The sequence below is a fragment of the Zootoca vivipara genome, chromosome 2 (genome assembly GCF_965207765.1).
Source record: "Zootoca vivipara chromosome 2, rZooViv2.hap1.1, whole genome shotgun sequence".
Lineage (NCBI taxonomy): Eukaryota > Metazoa > Chordata > Lepidosauria > Squamata > Lacertidae > Zootoca > Zootoca vivipara.
In genome coordinates this window covers 115334706-115351696 of record NC_142584.1, presented here as the reverse complement: position 1 = coordinate 115351696, position 16991 = coordinate 115334706, and the positions used below count along the sequence as shown (strand labels likewise).

The following is a 16991-nucleotide window of genomic DNA, read 5'->3' as shown; positions in this document are numbered from 1 at the left end:
CCTCGCCTCCGGAAAGCCCCGCTGTATAAGCTGCACGGGCGCCCCAAAACGTTTCCTAACCTTTTTTAATATATATATATATATATATATATATATATATATATATATATATATATATATATATATAAAATTTTCAAATTTCAAAATAACAACATTCACCCTTTTGGTATATAGGCCAAATTTGCAATCAATGACCCCCCCCCGGTTTCCATTTCCCCCCTTTTATTCTCCCTGCATATAATTATATTTCTCCAGTTAATTTCAACTTCTTCCCCCCCTCTAATTTTATTCTTAGTTCATAAATGTCCAACCTGCTAATGTTTTGACGTTTTTGCAGTGTTCTTTAAAACAGTCTATAAAGTTTTCCCATTCTTGATTTTTTTTCTTACCTTGGTGCCTGATCTTCAGGGTAAGTTTAGCCTGGCGTCAGCAAACTTTTTTGGGAGGGGACCGGTTGACCGTCCCCCAGACTGTGTGGCGGCCGGACCGTGTGCATGATGCGCACACATGCGCCGGAGGGGGCTTCTTTCTCCCCCTCTCCCCTGCAGCCTACCTATGGTGCGAAGAGGGCTGCTTTCAGATGTCTTCTAAAAGTCAGATAGTTGTTTATTTATTTGACATCTGATGGGAGGGCATTCTATAGAGCGGGCACCACTACCGAGAAGGCCCTCTGCCTGGTTTCCTATGTAGCTTCACTTCTCTCAGTGAGGGAACTGCCAGAAGGCCCTTGGAGCTTAGTTTTCCCCTTTGACCTGTCTCCAGCAGTACAGCCCCCTCCATTCAAGCTAATTTTGCTTTTCCAGCATTTCTGAGGCTGTTTTCCACTCTTGGTTTTCTGGTAAGCACTTTTGGCTCTATACATCCCACCCCCAACCTCCTCTTTGCTTAGAATCCTAGAATCATAGAGTTGGAAGAGACCACAAGCCAGGAAGGTGATGATCTTGTAGAAACATTGATCTCTGTCCTTGTTTGGATGCTGATCTTCGGGACATATGTTGCAACCCTCTGCATCTGGAAAGAACACAAGGACAACATCTTTACTGTACTGCTTTTCATTGACAAAAAGTAATACCAAAGTGGTCTCCACTAAAAGAAAACATAACTATATTCAATAAAAATAATTGCATATAACCAGGGAGAGCATTTATTGGTATTAATAATATTACGAGACAATGAAAACCTGGGGCAACAGATATGTCTTCAATTGGTGGTAAAAACACTTGAGAGAGGATTCCACCTACTAAGGGAACCACAAAGCAGGAGGCTCTCACTACTATTTCTGATAGGAATAATGAATTATAAACCATGGTTACCGCTTTCCTGAAAAGATATCAATGTTAGGAAAAGGGTCCTGAGGCCAAAAGCTTCTAAGATGACACACAAAAGGGACCTTGTTGGACTCAACTGTATGAAACATTTGTGCCTGATAATCATCTCGTAGTTCATGGTGCGTCTTGTGCCAAGTTTGACTAATAATCGAAGTACTGTCAAATTCCCACATCCCAGGATTTTCTCCCACTCTGTGTAGGCTTCCAATTGTCAGTGATCCTGTCAATTTAGCATGTATGAACACTCAATGGGGAAAAGGGCCCAGTTGCGTTGTAGCAGTGCATCAGTTCTAAAACTTCTCCTTAATAAACCCTGGACACCAGTGAGGTCCTTTGTCCTCTTCCCCAAGGGCAGGTCCTTCTGCTGGTGTCACCCACCTTCCTGAGTGGCAATGCTTCCTTCCGCACAGGGAACGCAGTCATAGCAGCAGAGCGGCATTCCTTCCTGAGATACCTTGAAGAATCCAGGCTGGCAACTTTCCACACACCTGGAAGCAGGCAGGGGCTAAGCATGAAGGGGCATCAAGGAGAATGTGTTAAGGATGATGACAATGTATTACTTGATTAATTACCTTTAACCAAATTTATATACTTATTGATTACAGCAAAACCTCTCATGAGAATGTTTCCCTGTTTGATCAAAACCCTAGTTCCTTCCACTTCCCCTGTTGCTCAGCTCTGTTTCAGTTTCCCCTCTTGTACATGATAATGTGTCATGATCACGGTATTAAACAGAGGTAGCTAAACTTTTTTCATTTGAGGGCCATAGTGACCGAAACAGAACCTTCTGTTCGTTTGGCCCAAGTATCAAAGTGGGCTTGATTGAGAACCACAGCTTTCAAGTCTGCCATCCAGTAGGTGGCTATTTCCCAGTACTTTATATTTCATTGTAAGATTCAGTTTTCGAAGAACAGATTTGCACAAATATATTTGATCAGGAGGGAGGTGACATAAAACCTTTTAGCATCACAGTATTACAGCAGTAGACATACAGGAGCACAGTAAAACCATTTCCAGAAAAAATGCTTGGTTTTGGGGTGTTTTTTTTAAAGGGGTGCTAGTTGCCACATGTTGGGAGAGGAACTAACTGCAAAAGTTGAGGGATGGTTAAATTTCCTTGAAGGGTTCAAATTAGAAGGCCATCTCTTCTGGCAAACAAATCTATTGCACACTTTTCTGGAAGTTGCTCCATAGAACCTGGATTTACAGGATCATTTCAGGAAATATTGCCAGCACTGAGGCTGCTAAAAGCCACACTCTCCTACAGATTTTAGGTTTTTTTTAATGGTTTAAATATGACAGAGGGGAGGAAGGGGGAAACCAGTGGCCACCTCATCTACTTACTAAAATAAAAAACCGCTTTGAAATTACTGTTGGAGATTCATTCCCTGTGTGCAGTGATAGGTTTGTTGTCTATCATATGACTGTATGTGTTTTGTTCCCACAGGAATGGGATGTGACGTAGACAGGATGTTTGTCTTACTGTGTGTTCCTGAAATGGGACTATTGTCCTTTGTCCTTTCTCTTTGCTGTCTGATGCTAGAGAGAGAGGGAGCCATGTTACAGTGCTCCATATGTGTTTATATGTAAATAAAGTAGATTAGCCAAATGCTGTGCTACTGAGTTCTGTTACGCAACTGCGCAAACCTCTGCGGATCCGTTAAGTGTGCTGATGTCTTCTGGCATCAGCCGCTGTGATGTTCAGGCTGAGGAATGCTTAAGAAGCTCCCGAACGATCTACCAGGAGGGAGGGAACATGCCAGTCGGGCATGTGTCTCTGCCAAGGTTCTACTTGTGAGTAGGACGCCTCCTGACAATTACACCCCCAAAACAGCTGATTCCAGGCATATAAATAGTTAAACAGGGACCTACTGTTAGAACTTCAAGAAATGCAGAAGGCATTTGAAGGTAGGACCCCCCGCCCCCGCAAACATGGTGACATGACTTGAAATTATTTCCCCCACCTGGTTGTGCCATATGGGGCACACAATGGCATTCTGGTCAATGGCGCACTTTAGGTCTAGGGATCTCTGTCTATTGATTCTCCCAATTGTCTCTCTAAGGAGGGACCGATTGGGAAGCACCATCCAGTTCACAATGTCGAAGTCAGCTGCCAGGTCCCCGTTCTCATCCAAATACACTCCGTCCATTGAAGAATTGTAAAATTGGGTGTCTCCCAGGAAAGAGTGGAGCTAGAATGGCAGAGAAAAGGGCCGCATATAGAACAGGGAAAACAACACTGACTGTTCAACTGTGTGCATTTCATGCTTGGATCTGCTCCCCTTTGGGATTCGCTACAGAGTGTCAGGTGCGGATGGCGCTGTGGTCTAAACCACAGAGCCTAGGGCTTGCCGATCAGAAGGTCAGCAGTTCGAATCCCCACGATGGGGTGAGCTCCTGTTGTTCAGTCCCTGCTCCTGCCCACCCAGCAGTTCAAAAGCACGTCAAAGTGCAAGTAGATAAATAGGTACCGCTCTGGTGGGAAGGTAAACGGCGTTTCTGTGCGCTGCTATGGTTCGCCAGAAGCGGCTTAGTCATGCTGGCCACGTGACCCAGAAGCTGTCTGTGGACAAATGCTGGCTCCCTCTGCCTACAGAGCGAGATGAGCGCCGCAACCCCAGAGTAATCCGTGACTGGACCTAATGGTCAGGGGTACCTTTACCTTTACCGAGTGTCAGGGACTGGTTGTGCAGTCTGAGGAATTGTGGGAAGCACAAGCCAGGGAACCCTCAAGGGAACCCCCAGGGGAGGAAGGCTCAGAGCCATGGGATTGGTGGTGGAGCACTGAGAAGAAGTCGGAGGTAGAAGATTGCGATGAGGGGCTGAATGCTGAAGGGGCAACAGGGTTTAGTGAGCAGGGCGAGTCCGTGATGGGGAGAAGTTCAGCTTCTGAGGCTGAATCAGAGGAGAGGGGTCAAGAGGCTGCTGGAGAATCCATAGACTCTCCCTCTCCTGCTGAGACAGGCTCCCCTCCTCCCTTGTCTCTAAGAATGTGCAGGATAATGAAGAGGGTGGAACAGAGACCAGAGGTGCCTTAGAAAGGGTAGAAGGCAGGTCCCTTCAGTTCTGGCAGCTACTCTATAGGGGCAAGATCGATTGGGAAGTGTTGCTGAGTTGTATGCCGTTTTCTTGAATAAACAGTTAACAACCGACTGCCTCTTTGTTCTGACTCCAGTGTGACACCAAAAGATGTACAGTGGTACCTTGGGTTAAGACAGGGACCCAGGTGGCGCTGTGGGTTAAATCATAGAGTCTAGGGCTTGCTGATCAGAAGGTTGGCGGTTTGAATCCCTGCAACGGGGTGAGCTCCCGTTGCTGGGTCCCAGCTCCTGCCCACCTAGCAGTTCGAAAGCACATCAAAGTGCAAGTAGATAGATAGGGACCGCTCCGGCGGGAAGGTAAATGGCGTTTCCGTGCGCTGCTCTGGTTCGCCAGAAGCAGCTTTGTCATGCTGGCCACATGACCCGGAAGCTGTCTGCGGACAAACGCCGGCTCCCTCAGCCTATAGAGCGAGATGAGCGCCACAACCCCAGAGTCGGACACGACGGGACCTGATGGTCAGGGGCCCCTTTACCTTTACCCTTTACCTTGGGTTAAGAGCTTAATTCATTCTGGAGGTCCGTTCTTAACCTGAAACTGTTCTTAACCTGAGGCACCACTTTAGCTAATGGGTCCTCCCGCTGCCACCGTGCGATTTCTGTTCTCACCCTGAAGCAAAGTTCTTAACCCGAGGTACTATTTCTTGGTTAGCAGAGTCTGTAACCTGAAGCGTCTGTAACCCGAGGTACCACTGTATAATGAAGGTGCCAGACAAACCTCCCTGGAGACAACATTCTCCAAATGGGGAGCCACTGCAGAAAAGGCACATTCTCGTGTTGCTGCCCTCCAGACTCCTCATGAAGGAGGCACATGAAGAAGGGCCTCAGATGATGATTACAGCTGCTATCTGCTCTGTATAAACAATATTCAAGATATTCTATATAAAATGGAAATTTTGGTTCAATGCATATTAATGGGATCAGAATATAAACCTGCCAGAAATATGAAAAACGTACATATATATTAAACTCTTGTAATGAGAAGATGAGTCGCTCAGGCACTTATCACAGGCTCCAGCAAGACACACACCTTTGGACAAAGGATAGAGCTTCATGGAGCTCAGCATACCTGCCAAGTCCTGGACGGAAAGATCCGGGATCGGCAGCCCGCGACACTGGAAGTTGTCCGCATGACCGGAAACACGTAAAAGCGACTTCCGGCGCCGCCGGCGCCATTTTCTGGCCGCCAGCAGAAGCAGATTTAAGGGAGAATATCGGGATAAAAACCTAAACGGGAGACCGCCGGGAAACGGTAGGAAAAAAGGGGTTTTCCTGGTGAAAATGGGATACTTGGCAGCTATGGAGCTCAGTAGGTGCCAAAATATCACCCTAAAGAGGAAGGAAGAAGGCTTAGGGAGAGAGAGCTTGTGCAATGCGATCTTCCCTGCCCAAGGGAATTCTTATGGAGGGGGTGGGGGTCAAAGCAAAGAAGAGTTTAAGCCAGTGGTAGGAACTGTTACCAGAGAGACTCTCATCTGAGAGGAGATAAAAAGGATCCCATTCAGGGCACTTCACAAAGGGGTTTGCAAAATCTCACCTCCCCACTACAACCGCCAAGTACTCAGACAATCTCCAAGACTACGTTTCTGGAATTGTACAATTGATTGCCCTGTTTGGCAGAGATGTCAGTAATGAGAAAGGAAATACACACGTGGTTAAGGATAAGAATAGGGCAAAGGAAGCTAGGAAGATCCCCAAAGGTTCTCCATAAGCCAGGAAGGTGATGATCTTGTAGAAACATTGATCTCTGTCCTTGTTTGGATGCTGATCTTCTGGACACCTGACGCAATGCTCTGCATCTGGAAAGAACATGAGGAATAACATCTTTACTGTACTGCTTTTCATTGACAAAAAGTAATACCAAAGTGATCTCCACTAAAAGAAAACATAACTATATTCAATAAAAATAATTGCATATAACCAGGGAGAGCATTTATTGGTATAAATATTAATATTACGGGACAGGGAAACCTGGGGCAACTGGTATGTCTTTGATTGGTGGTAAAAACAGTAGGGAGAGGATTCCACATATTAAGGGGACCACAATGCAGCGGCCCTCACTAATATTTCTGATAGGAATAAAAGAATAATAAGAAAAGATGTCAATGTTAGGATAAGGGTCCTGAGGCCAAAGGTTTCTACTGTGACACTCAAAAGGGACCTTGTTGGACTCAACTGTATGAAACATTGTGCATGACAATCATCTCGTAGTTGATAATAATAATAATAATAATAATTTATTATTTATACCCCGCCCATCTGGCCGGCTTCCAACAAAATATTAAAATACAGAATTCCATCAAACATTAAAAGCTTCCCTAAACAGGGCTGCCTTAAGATGCCTTCTAAAGGTCTGGTAATTGTTGTTCATTTTGACCTCTGGTGGGAGGGCATTCCACAGGGTGGGTGCCACTACTGAGAAGGCTCTCTGCCTGGTTCCCTGTAACTTGGCTTCTCGTAGCGAGGGAACCGCCAGAAGGCCCTTGGTGCTGGACCTCAGTGTCTGGGCAGAACGATGGGGGTGGAGACGCTCCTTTAGGTATAGTGCCTTTTGTGCCATGTTTGACAAACCGTCAAAGTACTGTCAAATTCCCACATCTCAGGATTTTCTCCCACTTTGTGTAGGCTTCCAATTGTCATTGAATGTGTCAACTTAGCACAGGGGTAGGCAACTTAAGGCCCGTGGGCCGGATGTGGCCCAATCGCCTTCTCAATCTGGCCCACAGATGGTCCGGGAATCAGCGTGTTTTTACATGAGTAGAATGTCTCCTTTTATTTAAAATGCATCTCTGGGTTATTTGTGGGGCATAGGAATTTGTTCTTTTTCTTCTTCTTCAAAATATAGTCCAGCCCACAACATGGACTGAGGGATGGTGGACCGGCCCACAGCTGAAAAAGGTTGCTGACCCCTGACTTAGCATGTATGAATATCCAAGAGGAAACTGCCCAGTTGCGTTGTAGCAGGACATCAGTTCTAGAACTCCCCTTAAATGAACCCCGGACACTAGAAAGGTCCTTCCTTTGTCCTCTTCCCCCAGGGCAGGTCCTTCTGCTGGTGTCACCCACCTTCCTGAGTGGCAATGGTTCCTTCCGCATAGGGAACACAGTCATAGCAGCAGAGCAGCATTCCTTCCTGAGATACCTTGAAGAATCCAGGCTGGCAACTTTCCACACACCTGGAACTTGGCAGGGGCTAAGCATAAAGGGGCATCAAGAAGAATGTATTAAGGCTGATGTGTTAAGGATGATAACAATGTATTACTTAATTAATTACCTTTAACCAAATTTATATACTGCTTGATTGCTGCAAAACCTCTCATGAGAATGTTTCCGTTTGATCAAAACCGTAGTTCTTTCCACTTCCCATCCTCTTTTGTTCTGCTGTGTTTAAGTTTGGTTTGTTAAATCCTCAAAGATAGACCTCCCCTCTTGTACTTGATAGAGTGTCGTGATCACTGTGTAAACCAGAGGAAGCTAAAAAGTTCTTATTTGAGGGTCATAGTCACCCAAGTGGAACCTTCTGTTGGTTTGGCCCAAGTATCAAACAGGGAATGCTATCCAGTAGGTTTTCCAAGCAGCATTTTCCCATTACAGTCGTACCTTGGAACTCAAACAGAATCTGTTCCGGTAGTCTGTTCGAGTTCCGAAACATTCGGGTTCTGAGGTGCAGCTTCCGATTGGCTGCAGGAGCTTCCTACAGCCAATTGAAGGCCGTGGAAGCTGCTCCGGGCGTTTGGCTTCTGAAAATCTTTTGAGAACTGGAAGAATTATTTCCGGTTTACGATCGTTCAGGAGCCAAAATGTTCGGCTTATGAGACTTTTGGTAGCCGAGGTACAACTGTATTCTAAATCATTTTTATATTTCATTTTAATATTCAGTTTTGAAAAACATATTTCCACAAACATAAATGATCAAGGGGGGGGAATGACAAAATGCGGGCTAGACAATGCTATCATTCAGTGGATTTGTAACGGAAGGTTTTTTATGGTTTAAATAAAATAAAACAAGCCACCACCTTGAAATCACACAGCCATAGCAGCTGAATCCTGCAAATACAGTTTCCCAGGGACCCACTGTTAGATCTTCAAGAAATGCAGGAGGCATTTGAAGGCAGCACGGCACAAAACATGGTGGCATAATTTAAGCTTATCGGATGGGAAATCTAATGAAATGAAATTATTTCCCCCACCTGGTGGTGCCATTTGGGGCACACAGTGGCATTCCGGTCGATGGTGCACTTTAGGTCCAGGGATCTCTGTCTATTGATGCTCCCAATCCTCTCCCTATGGCTGGACTTATTGGGAAACACCACCCAGCTCACAATGTCCAAGTCAGCTGCCAGTTCCCCATTCTCATCCAAATACACTCCGCCCATTGAAGAATTGTAAAATTGGGCGTCTCCCAGGAAAGAGTGGAGCTAGAATGGCAGAGAAAAGGGCCGCATATAGAACAGGGAAAACACAACTGACTATTCATCTCTGCGCATTTCATTTGGGATTGGCTACGGAGTGTCAGGGACTGGTTGGCCATCTGAGGAATTGTGGGAAACACCAGCCAGGGGACCTTCAAAGGAACCCCCAGTTGAGGAAGGCTCAGAGCCAGGGCATTGGTGGTGGGACACTGAGTAGGAACTGTTACCAAAGAGACTATCATCTGAGAGGGTAAATGGATCAAATTCAGGGCACTTCACAAAAGGGTTTGCAAAATCTCCCCTCTGCTCTACAATCCCCAAGTTCTCAGAGAGTCTCCAAGACAACCATTCTGGAATTGTACAATTGATTGTCGTGTTTGGCTAAAATGTCCAAGATGGGAAAGGAAATACCTGCCATGGCTGTAGCCTTTGAACTTCCAGACTGTCCTTCAACCTCCACTTTGATCTAGAGGAATACGCAGCATGTAAGGAACGCGCCACAGCATGGACAGTGTTGTAAATCCTGTAGCTGTTTAGAGATAAGAGTCTTTCCAGGTGATCTTGGGGCAGCACCTCCAGTTCCTCTCTTTCTCGGCATCTTGTCCAGCTTTTCACTGACAATGTATTCTGTAAATAGGAACAATTAAAAGCTTCCTCCCGAAAGTGATGAATTGCAAAGTAAAAGGCATCAAAATCATCATATTTTGCCCATTTATTTGCCCCCATAGAGAAAGAAAGAAAACTGTTGCAGTGATGGAAATCAAAACCATGGTTGATGAAGCCGATGAAGTCTACACTGAAATCCCACATAGATGTTGTGATGAAGACTTTCCCTGCAGTGGGTGGGACCAGCTGGTCGAATATTAGTTTTCCCAGTTTTATTCCCGCCAAGAAATAAGTAGTTTCTACGTAATAAAGGAATACATGGGCTTGTCCCCACTTTTCAAATGGAGGAATATTGATCCTCAAATTGTCTGTATTAAGTTTTGGAATGATTAGTGAGATGGCAACACAAATGCCACTCTCTACGAGCCCAGGTGTCAATGTCTTCATGAACTTCTCTCCATTGTCGGTGTCTGGAGCAATGAGACCAATGAACGTCCATCTGAAGTGAAGGAGCAGCTTGACAATTGCTGGGTACAGGGCCTCTTCTTTGGGGACCGTCCGATAGAAAAAGGGGAACTGCCTCTTGTCATTCAGAACAAGGGAGCCAAAAGTATAGTTGACCTGGCAAGAAAAGAAGGACTGTTGGCTTCCATTGTTTGGGATGAAAGCCGAAATAGTTCTTTGCCCAAATAACATATACTGTATCTGTTTTGTGAAGCCATGTTGTTCCTTTGCCCAGATTTATTTGGCACATAAGACTGGACCCCTTTTTTATCTTTATGAATTACTCAGTTCCTGTTTTCAATTTACTGGTCTTCTTTCAACAATTTTGTTACTGTTTTACGTTGTGCAATGCTAAAAGATTTCTATTTATTGAATGGGTTATAAATGCTTTCAATCAATAAACAAAATATCACATTTTCATTCAGGGGGAACTTTTCTTCTTTATTCCATTTTTAGTGGCATGGCCACAAGTAGGAGGGAAGTTCCCTTCCTTCCTGTTTTATATGTACAGGCATACAAACACATACATACAGAGAGAAATCAGCATTTGACACAAAGAGAAGGGGGGAAGGACAGGTAATATCAACAAGAGCACAGTAATTCATCAGACCATTCCTTATCTCCTTTCTTCAATGCCTTTGAAGAAGGCATTCTTCATCCTGAGTTGACACTACACAAAATTTTCATGCCTGAGAACCTCAGCCAGATAATCCCACTATCTCCATTCCTACCTGTGGCACTTTATAGGTGCCCAACATGCTTGAAATCTGGATGGAGTTTTGAGAGTCAGAGTCAGTTCCTTCAAGAACAGCAATCAAGTTATTCTGTCCTCCGCAGTTGTAGTTTGGAACATTCGCCTGTCTAGAAGAGACCAGGTCTACCAAAGCTTCATATGTCACCCTTCCACGAAAAAAGTTATCATAGATATTGTATCCCAGAGTGATGTTGGGCAAGAGCCTGGGATTCTGGTTGATATGCTGAATGGCAAAGAAGAAGGACAGGGCCAGCCAGTACCTTTCCGCTCCTCTCCTGCAAAAATGCACATATCAGATCATATCCTCCAGCATTCAGTGAAGATATCACTTCCAACTCTTGCTTTTTCTGACAAGCTTCTTAGCATAATATAAAGTCCTGGATTCAATTTCTTGAATTTGATCATGCTAATACTGATCCAGCTTCAGAAGTTTGACAGCCGATCCCCAATTAATGATGGTGGGAAAGACTTGTTCAATCAATACCCATTATCCCATGGAAAAAAAACTAAAACAAGGGGATTTTTCATGATGGAATTAGAGGTGCACAGACTTTCAAAGAACAATAAGAGACAAAATGTTTTTAAAGGCTCATTAAATGACATGGAACATCTCTCTCTCTCTCTCTCTCTCTCTCTCTCTCTCTCTCTCTCTCTCTCTCTCCCCAGCCTGTTATTTTTATAATTAATTTTATTTGTTTTTAAAAAGAAGTGCAAACATTAAAAAAAGAATATAAAGAATTAAAAATTTATACCCCAAAGTATCCCCTTCATGGATCAATGCCTTGTCGTGGCGAAGGGGCTTGAATAACTCAGAGAAGCTATGAGTTATGCCATGCAGGGCCACCCAAGATGGACAGGTCATAATGGAGAGTTTTGACTAAACGTGATCCACCTGGAGAAGGAACTGGTAAGCCACTCCAGTATCCCTGCCAAGAAAACTCCATGGACAAAGACAACAGGCATATAAAAGTTATGACGCTGGAAGATGAGCCCCTCAGGTCGGAAGGCATCCAACATGCTACTGAGGAAGAGCGGAGGACAAGTACAAGTAGATTCAGAGCTGATGAAGCGGCTGGGCCAAAGCCGAAAGGACGCTCAGTTGCGGATATGCCTGGAAGCGAAAGGAAAGTCCGATGCTGTAAAGAAAAATATTGCATAGGAACCTGGAATGTAAGAACCATGAATGGCGGTAAGCTGGATGTGGTCAAAAATGAGATGACAAGAATAAATATCGACATCCTGGGCATCAGTGAACTAAAATGGAAGGGAATGGGCGAAGTCAGTTCGGATGACTATCATATCTACTACTGTGGGCAAGAATCCTGTAGGAGAAATGGAGTGGCCCTCATAGTCAACAAAAGAGTGGCAAAAGCTGTAATGGGATGCAATCTCAAAAATGACAGAATGATCTCGATACGAATCCAAGGCAGACCTTTTAACATCACAGTAATCCAAGTTTATGCACCAACTACCGGTGCTGAAGAAAGTGAAATTGACCAATTCTATGAAGACCTACAACACCTTCTAGAAATGACACCAAAGAAGGATGTTCTTCTCATTACAGGGGATTGGAATGCTAAAGTAGGGAATCAGGAGATAAAAGGAACAACTGGCAAGTTTGGCCTTGGAGTTCAAAATGAAGCAGGGCAAAGGCTAATAGAGTTCTGTCAAGAGAACAAGCTGGTCATCACAAACACTCTCTTCCAACAACACAAGAGACGACTCTACACATGGATATCACCAAATGGGCAGCATCGAAATCAGATTGATTATATTCTCTGCAGCCAAAGATGGAGAAGCTCTATACAGTCAGCAAAAACAAGACCTGGAGCTGACTGTAACTCAGATCATCAGCTTCTTATAGCAAAATTCCAGCTTAAACTGAAGAAAGTAGGGAAAACCACTGGGCCAGTAAGATACAATCTGAATCAAATCCCTTATGAATACACAGTGGAAGTGAGGAACAGGTTTAAGGATTTAGATTTGGTGGACAGAGTGCCTGAAGAACTATGGATGGAGGCTCGTAACATTATACAGGAGGCAGCAACGAAAACCATCCCAAGGAAAAGGAAATGCAAGAAAGCAAAATGGCTGTCCAACGAGGCCTTACAAATAGCGGAGGAGAGGAGGCAAGCAAAATGCAAGGGAGATAGGGAAAGATACAGGAAACTGAATGCAGATTTCCAAAAAACAGCAAGGAGAGACAAGAGGGTCTTCTTAAATGAGCAATGCAAAGAAATAGAGGAAAACAATAGAATGGGAAAAACCAGAGATCTGTTCAAGAAAATTGGAGATATGAAAGGAACATTTCGTACAAAGATTACCATAATCAAGGACAAAAGTGTTAAGGACCTAACAGAAGCAGAAGACATCAAGAAGAGGTGGCAGGAATACACAGAGGAATTATACCAGAAAGATATGGAGGTCTCGTACACCCCAGGTAGTGTGGTTGCTGACCTTGAGCCAGACATCTTGGAGAGTGAAGTCAAATGGGCCTTAGAAAGCACTGCTAATAACAAGGCCAGTGGAAGTGATGATATTCCAGCTGAACTATTTAAAATTTTAAAAGATGATGCTGTTAAGGTGCTACACCCAATATGCCAGCAAGTTTGGAAAACTCAGCAATGGCCAGAGGATTGGAGAAGATCAGTCTACATCCCAATTCCAAAGAAGGGCAGTGCCAAAGAATGCTCCAACTACCACACAATTGCGCTCATTTCACACGCTAGCAAGGTTATGCTTAAAATTCTACAAGGCAGGCTTAGGCAGTATGTGGACCGAGAACTCCCAGAAGTACAAGCTGGATTTCAAAAGGGCAGAGGAACCAGAGACCAAATAGCAAACATGCGCTGGATTATGGAGAAAGCTAGAGAGTTCCAGAAAAACGTCTACTTCTGCTTCATTGACTATGCAAAAGCCTTTGACTGTGTCGACCACAGCAAACTATGGCAAGTTCTTAAAGAAATGGGAGTGCCTGATCACCTCATCTGTCTCCTGAGAAATCTCTATGTGGGACAAGAAGCTACAGTTAGAACTGGATATGGAACAACTGATTGGTTCAAAATTGGGAATAAAGTACGACAAGGTTGTATATTGTCTCCCTGCTTATTTAACTTATATGCAGAATTCATCATGCGAAAGGCTGGACTAGATGAATCCCAAGCCGGAATTAAGATTGCCGGAAGAAATATCAACAACCTCAGATATGCAGATGACACAACCTTGATGGCAGAAAGCGAGGAGGAATTAAAGAGCCTTTTAATGAGGGTGAAAGAGGAGAGCGTAAAATATGGTCTGAAGCTCAACATCAAAAAAACCAAGATCATGGCCACTGGTCCCATCACCTCCTGGCAAATAGAAGGGGAAGAAATGGAGGCAGTGAGAGATTTTACTTTCTTGGGCTCCTTGATCACTGCAGATGGTGACAGCAGTCACGAAATTAAAAGACGCCTGCTTCTTGGGAGAAAAGCAATGACAAACCTAGACAGCATCTTAAAAAGCAGAGACATCACCTTGCCGACAAAGGTCCGTATAGTTAAAGCTATGGTTTTCCCAGTAGTGATGTATGGAAGTGAGAGCTGGACCATAAAGAAGGCTGATCGCCGAAGAATTGATGCTTTTGAATTATGGTGCTGGAGAAGACTCTTGAGAGTCCCATGGACTGCAAGAAGATCAAACCTATCCATTCTTAAGGAAATCAGCCCTGAGTGCACCCTGGAAGGACAGATCGTGAAGCTGAGGCTCCAATACTTTGGCCACCTCATGAGAAGAGAAGAATCCTTGGAAAAGACCCTGATGTTGGGAAAGATGGAGGGCACTAGGAGAAGGGGACGACAGAGGACAAGATGGCTGGACAGTGTTCTCGAAGCTACGAACATGAGTTTGACCAAACTGCGGGAGGCAGTGCAAGACAGGAGTGCCTGGCGTGCTATGGTCCATGGGGTCACGAAGAGTCGGACACGACTAAACGACTAAACAACAACAACAACCCCAAAGTATCACAGCCTGGAAGGTCTAAAGTACACAGATACACCACAGCTCCAAATGGATGATAAATAAAGATCAATATTGAATGAAGCAGCAATAACCGAATCACCATAAATGGACTTACATGATGAAGCTGGTAGAGGGAGACTCATTGAAGTGCTGTGGATGAAATATCGCATCGGTGGCAGAGATGACTCCACTAATGAGGTGGTCTCCTAGCCTGTAATAATTGAATGGCTCAATCCAGTCTCTCTCCAAAGTCAAGGGGTATTTTGCCTTCCCTCCACAGTCTGCATGAGGCAGGAAGAGCAGGAGAAGCAATACCATTCTGTGCCTGCTTCCTTTCCTGTGACCGCTCCTCTGAACTAGACAATAATTAGATAATGTTGATGGCATGCAACCAAGTCTTGACATCTAGAAGGGATAGAAGTCAGCCTTGCACCCTTGTATTGCAACTTACCTGTCCTAAATCTGAACCCAAATTCTCAGCAGTACAGAAGGCATTTATGTACCAATCCTTCCCTGCTCTGATGAAATATCTTAATGACCTCATGTTGTTGTCAATTCTGAGATCTCCTTGAGTGGACTGAAAGGTGATCGTTGTACAAATCTCTGGAGCTTTGTTGAGAAGAAGATGAAAGAAATACCTCTCTATGATTTTGATAATAATAAAGGGAACAAGCACGGCCTCCTAAATGCCCTGAACTCTTTACGTGGCTTCATGTGCAGGAGCAGGCTGGAGAAAAACATGTTTGCAAAAAAGGCCACATGTGCCTTCAGACTCTGAGATGAATAACAGAATGGGCAGCTGAATATGTCCAACTTTAGTGAAAGCAGCCCGTTCCACACCCTCCAACATTCCTCTGATGTAAATCAGGATGCACATCTTTTGGTGCCGTGCTCTCATGGGAGCCTGCTGACTTGCTCGAGAGTGTGGCACCACTGCAAGCTGAGCAGGGTCATGCCTGGGATATGGAAAGCTGAAACTTGAGAAGGGCTGTGGAGATCAAAAAGAGGCCGGCAAGACAGCGAGGTCTTCCTGGCTTGACTCCTTCAGCTTGAGAAGTTGCAGGAAACTGAGCTCCAGCCCTGCTTTCCCCCTCTAGCTTCTCATTCTGGAGCCCTCCCCAACCAACGGAGACTGCGACATAGGGGTGAGCTCCTCCCCTGGGTCTGTCTGTCAACATGTAGGACTATTCTAGAGCAGGGTGTGAGAGGAGGAGAGCCAGGAGGACTGAGACTGTTCTGTTGCAGGACTGGAAGGGGCTGCTTTTTCTGACCCTCCCCTTGATTCCAGCACCTCCCAGCTCAACCCTCTCCCATTGTCCCACCACCAGGACCCAGGGTTTCAGTCCTCATCTTCCCTGTCTTCCTTGAGAAGAGGCACCTCCGCCATGTCTCCGGAGATTTAATCTTCCTCTTGATACTGATGGACGAGTGGCTCTTCAGAAATTCTGAGGCCTGCCTATCAATTCCTCATTGACACTAGGAGATATTCTGACCGCCTTTTATCCATGCTGGCAGATGAGCTAGCAATGGACTCTTTCCTGTTTGACATGCTCCACTGGGAGTCCAAATGAGCATCTCTTATGGTCCACTTGCAGGAGGGTGCCCAGGACAGTGTGACCTTGTTCTCACCCTTCACAATGCAGGTTTTCCCCCACCTGCTACCTATAAATTAAAAGTGTTTGTGTGTGTTTATTTTGACCGTTCTGCCCTGCCTCTGGCAAGTTTGGCCTTGGAGTTCAAAATGAAGCAGGGCAAAGGCTAATAGAGTTCTGTCAAGAGAACAAGCTGGTCATCACAAACACTCTCTTCCAACAACACAAGAGACGACTCTACACATGGATATCACCAAATGGGCAGCATCGAAATCAGATTGATTATATTCTCTGCAGCCAAAGATGGAGAAGCTCTATACAGTCAGCAAAAACAAGACCTGGAGCTGACTGTAACTCAGATCATCAGCTTCTTATAGCAAAATTCCAGCTTAAACTGAAGAAAGTAGGAAAAACCACTGGGCCAGTAAGATACAATCTGAATCAAATCCCTTATGAATACACAGTGGAAGTGAGGAACAGGTTTAAGGATTTAGATTTGGTGGACAGAGTGCCTGAAGAACTATGGATGGAGGCTCGTAACATTATACAGGAGGCAGCAACGAAAACCATCCCAAGGAAAAGGAAATGCAAGAAAGCAAAATGGCTATCCAACGAGGCCTTACAAATAGCGGAGGAGAGGAGGCAAGCAAAATGCAAGGGAGACAGGGAAAGATACAGGAAACTGAATGCAGATTTCCAAA

General features: G+C 44.8%; 1 protein-coding gene across 1 annotated transcript; it reads right to left on the bottom strand.

Annotated features, from left to right (window-relative positions):
* Positions 1-1309: 1309 nt before the first annotated feature.
* LOC148687134 (vomeronasal type-2 receptor 1-like) lies at positions 1310-15016 on the bottom strand. The gene is given in 7 exon segments (XM_088662512.1): positions 1310-1320; positions 1707-1833; positions 3293-3520; positions 7423-7602; positions 9250-10065; positions 10680-10977; positions 14814-15016. Coding segments are annotated over 7 exon segments (1863 nt in total).
* Positions 15017-16991: the final 1975 nt, after the last annotated feature.